The sequence below is a fragment of the Drosophila nasuta genome, chromosome 3 (assembly GCF_023558535.2).
Source record: "Drosophila nasuta strain 15112-1781.00 chromosome 3, ASM2355853v1, whole genome shotgun sequence".
Classification (NCBI taxonomy): Eukaryota; Metazoa; Arthropoda; class Insecta; order Diptera; family Drosophilidae; genus Drosophila; species Drosophila nasuta.
Window position 1 is genome coordinate 1768920 of NC_083457.1, and position 12953 is coordinate 1781872.

The 12953-nt window shown below is 42.3% G+C and overlaps 4 protein-coding genes across 5 annotated transcripts; 3 read left to right on the forward strand and 1 right to left on the reverse strand.

Moving 5' to 3' along the window:
- The first annotated feature begins 596 nt into the window (after window positions 1–596).
- Window positions 597–3908, forward strand: LOC132788962 (uncharacterized). The gene is made up of 2 exons (XM_060796663.1): window positions 597–745; window positions 1254–3908. Exon 2 carries the CDS (start codon window positions 1281–1283, stop codon window positions 3291–3293), a length of 2013 nt encoding a protein of 670 aa, XP_060652646.1. The 5' UTR covers window positions 597–745; window positions 1254–1280; the 3' UTR covers window positions 3294–3908.
- Window positions 3909–4225: 317 nt separating this feature from the next.
- On the forward strand, window positions 4226–5283 carry LOC132788965 (ribose-5-phosphate isomerase). The gene has a single exon (XM_060796665.1). The coding sequence runs from the start codon at window positions 4342–4344 to the stop codon at window positions 5185–5187; it is 846 nt and encodes a 281-aa protein (XP_060652648.1). The 5' UTR covers window positions 4226–4341; the 3' UTR covers window positions 5188–5283.
- Window positions 5210–6162, reverse strand: LOC132788966 (protein TEX261). Its single transcript, XM_060796666.1, has 3 exons — window positions 5983–6162; window positions 5618–5919; window positions 5210–5545 (listed from the first exon to the last, which is right to left on the reverse strand). The coding sequence occupies exons 1-3, from the start codon at window positions 6050–6052 to the stop codon at window positions 5309–5311; spliced, it is 609 nt and encodes a 202-aa protein (XP_060652649.1). The 5' UTR covers window positions 6053–6162; the 3' UTR covers window positions 5210–5308.
- A 497-nt stretch (window positions 6163–6659) lies between these two features.
- On the forward strand, window positions 6660–12861 carry LOC132788959 (protein mahjong). 2 transcript variants are annotated; one of them, XM_060796654.1, is made up of 11 exons: window positions 6661–7292; window positions 7359–7509; window positions 7566–8366; window positions 8430–8702; window positions 8774–10927; window positions 10992–11112; window positions 11175–11272; window positions 11341–11703; window positions 12188–12260; window positions 12322–12513; window positions 12580–12861. In XM_060796654.1, exons 1-11 carry the CDS (start codon window positions 6856–6858, stop codon window positions 12582–12584), a joined length of 4668 nt encoding a protein of 1555 aa, XP_060652637.1. In that variant the 5' UTR covers window positions 6661–6855; the 3' UTR covers window positions 12585–12861. The 2 variants fall into 2 exon arrangements, 1 of the variants encoding a protein (XP_060652637.1); XR_009632668.1 differs by lacking the exon at window positions 12580–12861 and having other exon boundaries at window positions 6660–7292; window positions 11341–12260; window positions 12322–12398.
- Window positions 12862–12953: the final 92 nt, after the last annotated feature.

Here is a 12953-nt window from a genome sequence, read left to right on the forward strand (position 1 = left end):
ACATTTTGTTATGCCTCTGTCTATTTCCTTTCATTTTATTCAACTTTGTTTTTTTTTTAAGAATTGCACAGCAATTTTAAATTGGCAAGTGGAATAATCAGCTGATTTACATATATTTAACCTTTTTAGAATCAGTGCCGTATGATCAATGATATGGCTCCGTTAACTGCACTGATGCGGCAGAAGGTTCTACTTAACGGAAATTTCTATGATGCAGCCCAGTCTAAACAGCGTATTACATTTTCTTGTAATTTTATCTTCTTGGTTGTCGAAATGCACGGCAACTAGTTTCAGACGCAATTTCAAGTCTATGAAGTAACGTGATATATTAAAATATTTATAATATTTTATAAATATTAACAATACGTACAACATGAGCCTGCCAATTTACTTTATAAAGCCGCAGATTATGCGTGAAAATAGCTAAAGGGACAACACTGCTATTGCAGTATGCGCATACACATATACATACATATATATATGCATACATGTATGCAGAAATAATTGGAATTCCCCGACATTTCTGTACATATGTATGTATGTATGGTGTTCTCGGCGTCGGCATGCTCGCATTAGTTCGAAAAAGGCAAGCGAAGTTATCGGACGTCAGTGCGAAACTCTGAATTCATCAGAGCATTAACAAAAATATATTTACATTTTATGTATGTATTTTATACATACATATGTACATAGATCGACATTTGCAATAATCATAGCATTTTAATAACCCAAGGATCACATTTCCGTAAGTACTCAAAATGTTGTACATACTGTGACTAAATTTCATTTGTATATGTCTACAAATGCATACATATACTTATTTATATAGATGTATGTATGTATACATATGTATATATGCTGTGTACGTACATACATACATAAATCTATACATGTTCATATGTGTGAATAAGTATGTACATATGTATGTATGTATACAGTTACGTTTATGTATGTATAATATACATATGTGTATGTATGTACATACATACATACGCAAATGGCTGTTTCTTGTGGTTGTACATGTTCATATATGTATGTATATAAGTATATAAACATCGGGGGTGCAGACAAATGCGATAGATCTCACAATTTTTTTGGGTTCCTTGGTTTAACTCTTATAGAGCTGAGGTCAGCAAAAACACAACGCTAAACAGAAATTTATGAAAATATGTGCATACTCTTTAAAGAGTGCGTTTTGTATAACAATTTTTAGTAATTACCGATTACTTATATACTTCACTTATGTCTTTCAGATAAAAGAAATCCCTAGCACATCAGCAATGCGTTTCAAACTAATCATGTCGGTGAAGTTTCTCATGCTACTATTCGCCATGATGTCGCTTAAGCCAAGTTCAGGTATTTCCATTATCGAAGACGTCGTGGACATAATAAAATTAATCCAGGAGGTTAGCGAAGGTGTGCAAATCGTATGGAATTTGATTGACAATGCACCTGTAGACACCAGCAAGCTACCCATTGTACTGGACAAGCACGGTGAAGTTATGCGACGTATGGATGAGCTCAATGATCACATTCAGCATTCAGAGAAACTTCAAGCTGAATATTTTGCGATGACTATTGAAACTTTGAAGCATGAGTTTCATACCGAGTCTTTGCTGACACACAAATTAAGCGAAATCGAGGATATGACGAAAGTAATCGCAAAGCACTACCGATATATGACTGAGGTTCAGAACTTTACGGACAAGCTGGATGCATTCACACTAAACAACTTTGCCGAGTGGTGCGTGAAGCCAGGTTCCAACTCGTTGGGCTATTTGACAGATGCTTTACACAGTAATATTTTCGGCGAACCTGAGGATAAAAGCGAGAGTTCACTCTTCGCCCAGATGATGGCGAACTATGAAAAGGATGAGAGCCAGATATGTACTGCAGAGCGATCACCACAACAATATGCTTACGATCTGTTCACAAAGCTGATGCTGACAGAGCTAAAGGCCTACCTGATGATGGAGTTCTCGTGGATGACATTGCGTGAGTCTGGCAAGGGTAATTTCACCTTGGAGATGTCCCTAATGCGTCGAAACTACCAGGAACGCATTACACACTCCAAGCAAGTTCTGCTCGATGTAATGACCCGTATTGGTCGCGTCTACTGGCGCTGCGATCCCATGAACTGGCAGTCAAAGTTGGGAGTAAGTTACGATCAAGTTACGCGTCTTCTGCAAGGTTATGTGGAGAACGAAGTCAATCTGAACAATGACTCTAGTTGTTTTCAAACTTGTGAAGATTACACCGATGTGCGCTCTCAGGGTTGCATCGCTAACGAACTGTGCACCAAACAACCCAGGTGTGAGGGACGTCTGCATAGTTGCCAATTCATCGGAGCTGATATGACAGTATGCCAGTCAAACGCAACCAGTAATATTACAAGTTCACGGCGTTACGATTACATTCAGTTTAATAATGGTCGGCGACTCGGCCAGGATGGCATTGAAGTTGAGACTGTTTGTGCAACTGGTGGCGATCTTGCGGAGTCCTGGTCCAAGTGGATCTTCTGGCGTTGCAACTACTGTTTCTGTTTGTGCGATGAGGAAAGCTTACTATCCGATCGTTACTTCAATTTGCGCGATACACTCTCGGATTATCAACGAAATATGGTTGTTACTGGGGCACGTTTTGTTAAAGCTCAGCGTGTATTCCATCTGCAGTTGCAGCAAGGCGAACTGTTGCCGGGTGGCCTGGTCAATCAATCATCTCTGGCATGGATTCCACTAGAACTGTATGATGTGAGTAATGTGGACATACGCAATGGTTACGACTATCATAAGCTCAACTACAACAGTCGCGCAATGGATCTGGACGAGATTGCTGTTGATAATGATACTCTTGTGGTAACTGGAGCACGCTTTCATGTCTTGAATAACCATCTCAATTTAGAGGTGCGTTTTAGCACTTTTAATTTTACCACAGGTCATCTAATTCGTCCTGATGTCGATAGTATTTGGCTGGGCAATGATTGGAGAAAGGAACACCAAGACAAGCCTCGCCAGAAATTGATGCTGTACGATCCTCAGGTGTCCACGAAATCGGCGCTTCATTCGCTGCCGTTGTCGAAGGACAATCAGTATATGGAATTCGTTAGTTCCAGCGTGGATAAGGATGCAGCTCAGAGCACAGTGCCTTTCATCGATCTGCAGGATGTGGTGCCTAATCCCGCTGTATCACTCTCTGGTTTGGGCATCTATCACAAAGGACGAAGGGGCTTTGGTGGCTTCTTTGCTCCAAAAGTAGTTACATATAATTTTTGGGAGAAACTACTTGCCCCATAAGATATAGGACATATCCCACAACAAATACCATATGACACACATCGCATTTTAAATCACATATAATTTGAAATACATTTTTCAACAACTCTTTATTAATACTTTATGTCTTGCACTTACTATTAAAAACGTAACTTCAAATAGTATTAACTTTTGGAATGTTTGCCTTTTTTTTTTTGCCTGATTGCGTTTTACTGAAGGAAGCCTAAATTTTCCATCCCACCGTGCGATGCACCCAAATTGAATGTATTCACATAAAATAATAAACAATGCAAAACAAACCCATTCACATGATGTAAACATCGCTAAGCTAAACAAGGGAATTGTTTTTGACTTTCAAAAATTTTTTTGCAATATCTTGAACGATTTTGAGCAATTTATATACAAATAATTGTCATAAGTTGTTTCGCTTAAGTTGAATCTTTTTAAAAAGCTGACAATATTGTTGTAGCTACGCCATTAATAAATAATAATTATGTAAAAACTAACTTACCCACTTAAGCCACGATTCTTTATTTTACGTAAACGTACTTTGTTATTAACAGAACGTTTTAAGCTAGCCCGCCAACAATTAAATCAAATGGCAACGCCATTTTCGATAGCTTAAAAATTACTAATGCGAAATGATTAAAAACTGAAGAAACTTCAATTTTTGCGAGCAATAGTCGTTTTTTAATTTTCGAATAGAAATTTTAAACGTTAATGAATTTCTTATATTTTTCTTATGTTTACTAAAAAACCGATATTAAAAAAAAATTTTTTAACTTATCGATGTATCGATTTTGTCATCGATGATTGTCAACCTATAACATAATTGCACTTGCTGAAAAACAAAATTCAAACAGTTTTAAAATTAAACTTCATTTGAAACTAATAAGAAAACATAGGCAAGTCTGGTTTCATTGTACACCGTTAAGTTTGATACACATTTAAAAATAATGATCGCAATTCCAGTTCTTTTTTAACTCCTGTCATTAGTGCTTAATTTTGAAGCGGTTTTGCCGGGTGACATTGAAGTTTAGAGAACGAGAGTGAGAACGTGAGAGAACACATGCTGAAGCCATTGTTACTGTACCGAGGTTTCCTTACACCGCAGTTACCACATTTGATCTCATTTGGAATTAATTCTGCACAAGCTTCGACACTTTTTCGGCGAAATTACTGCAAGATGGACGATAAAATTGCACTAGACGCCGCCAAGAGTGCGGCTGCCCAAGCCGCTGTTGATCAATGGGTCACAGAGGACACCAAAGTAGTTGGTGTGGGCAGCGGATCAACAATAGTGTTTGCTGTAGAACGACTCGCGGAGCGCGTGTGGAAGGAGGGTGCCCTGGCGGACATGATCTGTGTGCCTTCCTCATACCAGGCACGCAAACTAATTCTGGATCACAATCTGACGTTGGGCGATTTGGATCGCAATCCCAAAATCGACGTGTACATTGATGGAGCCGACGAGGTCGACAGCCACATGGTGCTCATCAAGGGCGGCGGTGGTTGCCTGATGCAGGAAAAGATTGTGGCTTCATGCGCCAAGACAGTTATCATTATCGCAGACTACACAAAGAAGTCGCTGCGCCTGGGCGAGCAATGGTGCAAGGGCATTCCCATTGAAATTGCGCCAATGGCACATGTACCAGTCAAACTGAAGATTGAGGCACTTTTTGGAGGTGAAGCAAGTCTTCGCATCGCCCTGAAGAAAGCTGGACCCATTGTTACCGACAATGGTAACTTTCTGCTAGACTGGAAGTTTTTGGCCAAGCGCGAATACAACTGGGATGAGGTGAATCGTGCAATCAGCATGATACCTGGTGTCCTTGAGACGGGTTTATTTGTTGACATGGCATCGAAGTGTTACTTTGGAATGGCCGACGGCAGCGTCAAGACACAGAACAAGTAGAGGGAGCATTTTAAATGTTCATAATAACACTATAATTACTTTTATTACAAAATAAATAACTATACGATTGTTGTCCTTTCAAGATTGCTTAAACTACCAGTTTTCTTTTTGTTTGTTCACATCAAAATGTTTTCTTGCTGCGTCCGGGCAACAAAGTCTCTTTCATATAGTTGAACAACGATAACAGTCCCATCTTCTTGTTGCGCGAGAAGTAATTGCTGACAACATCGGGATTATTGCTGCCCAGCCTTCTTTCATTGCTACCAATTGTGGTGGGCAACACGTTGTCGTTGGCACTCACTGAAACGAACAATGCAAAGGGAACCATCCACATGCAGATAGTAAAGTAAGCGAGCACCTAAAATAAGAAACCATTAATTGAAAAGGTGAATGTCTGTGCTCCGGCTAGTTCGACTAGTACTAAGCTTACCTGTGTGAAGGGCACGTAAACGGTAGTGAAATACTGAAAAGCCAGCACATGATTGATCACCAACATGGCCAAAGAGCCAATAAATGGCACCGACAGCAAACGAATGAATGGAAAATCAGTCATTATAGAGAAATGAAATCCCTGTGCTGTCAGACCGCACAGCAGCATGGTCCAGGGGAAGTCCTCAAAGAATATGAACATGATGTAGACCATAATTGTGAAACTTATCATAAACAAAATAAATCGTCGTGCTGGCGTTGTGTATTCCTCCGCCAATTCAGCCAAGTAGTAAAGTCCGGCCACTGTTGATAAAATATAACTTGTATAGGCGGAGCACTTGAATTAGTTTGAAACTACTCGCTTACCTAATGACAGCGTTACGAAGGTGATTTGTATGCCTAAGGAGATCCAACTGAGTATAAACAGGAAACCCATTTTAATTTAAATTACAATTATTAACAAGTTCTGTATTTGGATAATGAGGAGCCAAAACAAAATAATGACGCGTCCATCGATAACAGTCACACGATTAGCGGCTTTTGCTAACAGTGTTGCCACACTGTTCACTTTTTACATGATGCAAATTTATGCAGCAGAAAAGGTTCACTACTAAAATTTATTTTCTTTATAAGTAAAATAGCAATATATATATATATATATATATATATATATAAATATTTTTATATTTTGTTTAAAATACTTTACTAACACAAAATTCAAAAATTTGTTTACACACATAGTTTCAAACATATGCATAATTAAAACATTTTGTTATGAATTTGGAGACGAATTCATTTCATTCAAGCCTGATTAGTCAACGAAATCAAAACATGATCTTGAACTTTACTTGCTTGATGTCTGGAATGTATAGAAATATCTTTATTTTGTTAAAAAAGATGTTGGAAACGTTCACCTGTTGTTCAGAAAAACATGTAAACAAAAACATATTCAAAAGTTGCGCAAAATAACATTAATATACCAATATATGTACATCTCAGTATATTTCAGAATATTTTACAATGAAATTTACGGTCACGCTTAGCAACACAATTTCGTTTGCCAAAAAGAGAAGCGCGTGGTTGGCTTTTTTAGCGGCACGCAATTTGATGCAAGTGAATCCTATTAAAAAAGTTATAGATATAAGCAAATCTTTAGTGTTTTGCGTAGTGGAAATTGCGAAATTGGTGTACATCGCATCGGGCTAGTGTACAACGCTCGCCTCGTGCGCTGCTTTCATAATGTCTGATGCAAATTCGAATGCGAATGGCAATGGAAATGAAAATGCTCGAGCACAGGATGAAGAATTGCCAAACGACATTGCTTTGGATAATGCCATCTTTGCCGCAGCCTATCAGAGCGATGATGAACCAGCTGATGAGGAGCTGGAGGCTGACGCACAAAGCGAGGACAATTCGAATGAAGTAAACGCGGAGGGTGAAGATGATGCAGAGGATGCCGAAGTAGAAGTTGATGGAGAGGGCGAAGAAGGCGATAATGATGGAGATGGCGACGCAGCTGTTGAAGATGATGATGCCGATGCTGATAATGCCAATGCAGAGGATGACCCTGCGGCAGATCGGCGTTCGGCAACCAAAAGAGAACTTACCCAAATCATAGATAAATGGGAGCAGGAGCAAACACAGAGTGGCTACGATCCAGTGCCCACCCTCAGAAGGTAATTTTAATTGTTTGATTTGATACAATTTATTAATTGAATTTGTCACTTTACTTTACACTTCAGTCTGGCGGAGATCTTTGAGCGTGAAAAGGATGTATACATGCGAAAAGATCCCGATCCACTGGACTTAAGACATCCCTATAGAACCGATCCAAGTTGCCAATATGGGTTGATGCTTAAACTGCTCTTTCGCAAGGATCAGTTCATGGGCAAAGTAAGTGAGCTTCCTAAGCTTCTTCGAATACTATATACCAACATTTATATTTTTAGCTGCTTAATGACTATCTGAGGGAAAACTACTTTAGTCGGCAAAACGTAAGTCGCAGCTCCCTTGAGCTAAACATCATTGCTTGTCGGCTAATACTCGTCGTTATGCCTGGCCTGGAGACAACAGCAGTATTTCAGACTGCCGAGGAGGACGGCATCATCAGTCGTCTTTATAACTGGGCAGAAGATAGCATTGAACCACTTCAAAGCTATGCCACAGGTCTGTTAGCCGCTGCCATGGAGGTTAGTGATATTGCGATTAGTTGTCGCGACCAGAATATGCGATTGGTGCCCAAGATGATCAATCGCCTGCACATGCTACTTGCCTGTAGTTGCATGAGCAAAAATGCCACAGGAGAAGCTAGCACTGCGCATAACAACTCTGCGGACAGCAGTTTCTCGTCGGGTATGCTCAGCTGGATGGCTTGTGGCGCTGCCTCAGCGCCGCAGTCGCCGCAACATAATGGCGCTAGTGGTAGTGCATCAAATATGTCGATATTGTTTGAGAACAGCCGGGACGCGTTTCCATTGTCACGCTATTATAAGCGCATGTATATACCGCTCCATCCGCCCACTGCAGACACCAGCCAGATGCTCATCATGCGCTTCCTAACCAGCCTAGGCGAGTACCAGGAATTCCTGGGTATGGCGTTTGGCAACAATGTTATGGTGCTTATTTTTAGCCACCTGGAAGAGCTGGACAGACGAGACACTTGCCTTGCCTATGAGGTGCTCAAGTATCTTGCCTCCTTGCTCTGTCACAAGAAGTTTGCTTTAGAATTTATTTCCCATGGTGGTCTGGAGGTGAGTTTTATTTAAATTGTGCTAAATTTGTCTATATTTTTTAATGCACACTTATTTTTACAGCTACTTTTGAATGTGCCACGACCAAGTTTGGCCACAACGGGTGTATCCATTGCAATATACTATTTGGCGTACTGTGAGGATGCCATGGAACGCATTTGCAGCATGCCACGTCCATTAATTTCGAATCTGGTGCGTTATGCTCTATGGATACTGGGAAGGTGTCATGATTCGTCCAAATGTCATGCCACCATGTTCTTCAGCTTGAGCTTTCAGTTTAAGGTCATCCTCGATGAGTTTGATGCCCAGGATGGCTTACGAAAACTCTACAATGTTGTGAGTAGCAGCTTGATTGCCAGATAGAAAATTTGTTCACATTTATTAATTGTATTTGCATATACTAATAGATTTCCGTACTGAAAATTCTGGATCCCAGTCATAATGATAGTGAAAATGCCTCAGATATCAACGAGGATGTTGAATGTGCTTCCCGTCAGATGGTTCGACACGTTTGTGTTGCTCTCAAGCGCTATATGGAAGCGCATTTCTTTTACAAGTACAACAACTTCATATGCCAACACTACGCTACCTCGTCCTCATCGTCGACGCACTACTTCAGCCAACATCCGACAGTGGCAGCTAAACTCACATTTGATCAGTTGCATGAGCAGATAAGAACGCTCCAAGAGCATACATCAGTGCGGGCACATTGGGAACCAGTGGATCAGCTACTAAAACTAGGTGGAATAACGATGTTGTTGCGCATCATTGCCTTCAGCTACGAATGGGTGAACAGTGGTCGCTCGGAGACCGTCCGTTCAGCTCTCGATGTGCTTAGCGTATGCTGTGTGATACCGCGCGTCTATCTGGTGCTTTGCGAACGCCTGCAGATGCTAGACAAGACGACAACGTCTGGCTTCTGTTCGGTACTGGGAGCTGCTGCCGGCGAGATCACAGCCGATGCTGAAGTCTTAAAATCTGCGCTGGCCGTCCTCTGTCATTGTGTCTGCTCACCAATAATTCGCAAGGACAGTGGGAGCAGTCTAATGAAATTTGGCAACTCGTCGCGCAAGAACAAAGCTAATCAAAAGTATGCCGAGGAACTGATTGAAAAGGTCTGGGAGTCTGTGTGCTCCAACAATGGTATTGTGGTGTTGCTATCACTCATGCAAACCAAAGGACCCATTACAGATGCCGACTGCATACGCGGCATGGCCTGTCGAGCATTGGCCGGTTTGGCGCGCTCCGATCGTGTGCGTCAAATTGTTGGCAAACTACCGTTGTTTGCCAGTGGACAGCTGCAAGCTCTTATGCGAGATCCCATATTGCAAGAGAAGCGAGCGGAGCATGTGCTCTTCCAAAAGTATGCACTGGAGCTGCTCGAACGCATTTCTGGCAAGACAAAACCACTGAACAACCCTCTGGATCCATCGCTGACTAACATGCACAAGGCTAACGTAATTGCTCAGACGCGCATTCAGTACAACGAACAGCAATTGTATCAGCTAATCTTCGAGCACCTGGAGAGCAAAGGACTTGGTCAAACGGCTCAGATGCTGCAGCGTGAGGTCGGATTGCCATTGCAGACGACAACAACACGCAACTTTCATCAGTCGCCATTCGACTATAAAGGTTTCTCCGGCATTAGTTCAATATCACGTAGTCGACTGCGCAACCGTATGCAAGATGTGAATGCGGCTATCATGTCTAGTGGGGAGCCAAGTCGCAGTCAAGCAGACGATACATCGCTCCACTGTAGCAGCAGTGGCAATGCATCCACGAGCGGATCGGCTACTGCACCAGGCATACCTAACTTCAATCATCTCAGCGCACAGACGCCCATAAAGCTGAGAAAGACGGAGCGTGCCACATCCTCCGTCAGTCGTTCACTACAGAAGCAAATTAGTCTGGGGAATGCAGAGTCCAGTTCCGTAGGATTGACAGATGACCTGGCTATCTCGCCAGCGCTGTATCCCAAGCGGGTCACTCTTAACAGCATCGTGACTGAGTATCTGACGAATCAGCATTCACTGTGCAACAATCCGGTGACAACATGCCCACAATTCGATCTGTACGAGCCGCACAAGTGTCCCGATCCACGTCCCAGCCGTCTACTTAGCTCCAACTACAATCTGACTTCCAGACACTTTCGTACTCAGGCAGGATTTAATACCGCACGATTCGATCGTCGTCATGTTCATACACACTTTGCACCATGGCGTACAATACGCTCTGCTGACTATGATGATCTGGAGTTCACTTGCTGTGACGTTGTGGGCAATTATCTTATTGTTGGCACACATCAGGGCGAAAGCAAAGTGTTCAACATGAACGACGGCGTGGAACAGTTCTCCTCCATATGTCACACATATGGCGTGGATGCAATACAGGCGAATCGAGGCGGCGATCTGGTACTGACCACCAGTCTGTGGCGTATTCGTACTACAATTCTGTGGTCCATTACCGACAATGAATTCCGCTCCAAGTTGCGGCTGCCCGATGTCGGATACTGCGAGTTTAGTCAGACAACTCAGGATCGTTTGCTGGGCACACACAATGATGTAAGTTGCATGCAATTGTTAGACATATTAGCTAGCCTATTAATTTTCAATTCATTTCTAACAGTGTGCGGTACTATATGATATTAATACGGGTTCAAAAGTCTCAACCTTTACACCGACCATACCAAATCAGTACACAAAGAATCGCGCGACGCTGTGCCGTACAGATGAGTTGCTGTTATCAGGTAAGCTGACAGTTTATAGCATTTGGATTTCGCAGAGTTGAATATTTCATTGATCAATTTAGATGGCGTGCTTTGGGACGTTCGCTCCGGCAAAGAAATTCATAAGTTTGATAAGTTCAATCAGTGTATATCGGGTGTATTTCATCCTAACTGCCTGGAGGTGAGTGCCACCAAATTATAGTTAACATCTCGGTTAATCTTAATTGCATTTTTTCTTTAATTATTTAGATCATTGCCAACACAGAAGTTTGGGATCTACGCACGTTTCATTTGCTGCAAACGGTGCCGGTGTTGGACCAAAGGAACTGCACATTCTCGCCTATGCATGTGATATATGGGGCCAGTTTAGGTGCCGATAGAGACCACGATATGGAGACGACCACCTATGATACCAGCTTTAATGTACTCGATGCATACGACTATTCGAGCATCGCAACCATTGATGTGAAGCGCAACATTAACGATCTAAGCGTTAGTGCAAATGGTAGCCTAATTGCCGTTGTAGAGGACCACACCGGTTACGATTCAAAGCAGGAGACCTATGTGAAGATCTATGCCGTTGGTGTTAAAAAGAGCGAGCGCTCGGAAGAGGTGCGTGCGGTTAAGGACCTGGCCGTCGATGAGGGCGTCGTTCGAAGCGGCGGCGGCGCGTCCGAGGAACCGTCACCGCCCGTCAATGCACCAAGCGGTGACTCTCCGCTAATTCGCATCGTCGAAGCGGCGGCTCGCGCCCATACGCCAGCGTTGAATTTTGCTTTGCTCGATGCAGATGCCGAAGCCGATGTTGATGCTATTGCAGATGGCATTGGTGTTGGTCTAGGTGTTGGTGTGGGTGTCGGTCCAGGTGTAGGCGGTGTTGACGACGGCAATGAGGCACGCGCCCGTCGCCCGAGCCGCCTAAGGCCTGCGTCACATGCGAATGCAAATCTGGCTCGCCAGCATGCTCCCAACAGCTCAATTGTTGGTGTGCGACGGCGAGCACGTACACTGGGCGGTGCAGGCGCGCCAATCGATCTCAGAACGCTCATGCGGCAGGTGGATGATATTGAATTTAATATTATGTCTATGCTTGCAGGAAGATGATGAGGAGGTGCCCGAATCCAATGAGGAGGGCTCTGATACGGGATCGGATACGGGCTCTGAAAATGGTAAGTCACAGTGAGACAATCAAGCAATTGAATTTAATTAAAAACAATCTCCTTTTTGTAGCATTTGCAATCGGTCCGAATTTCATGGGTTTCCCGTTACGTAGCCATCGCAATCGGAATGTCATTAGTGAATCCTCCAGTGGTGAAGATAATGATAGCGACCTGGACGATGGTGATGATGACGATGACGATGATATTGAAATTTTGTCCAACATCGATGAATTGGATTTTGATGGCGAACCCAGTAGTGATGGTAATACTGGCAATGATAACCGTTTATCCTCTGTACGCATTAGACTTTTATATTCTCCTTCTTTAGATTGAGCCCTACTCCGCTCCAGTCCAAACAACTAACCCACAATATCCTTCGCTGCATTGGCTCCTACAACTCCTCGCAACTCTCTGTGCCAGCACATCGATCGGTTTATCAATTACATTTTCAAAGCGTTAGGAACTTGGAGTTCTTTTGTTTCTGTGTAAAGCATGTGCTCTAATGACATCTAGTTTTCGTAAGCTGTTATCTTAAATTATACTTTATGTTGAAGTTTGTACAATAAAAATGAAAATGTAACACAACAAAGCAAAGCAAAAAACAAAATAATTTTACCTGTTAAGAATCAATTGTAAAAATTGTTCAACAATTTGAAAATGTACAAAGTTTATTAAAATTATATACTTTTCTATTAATAAAAA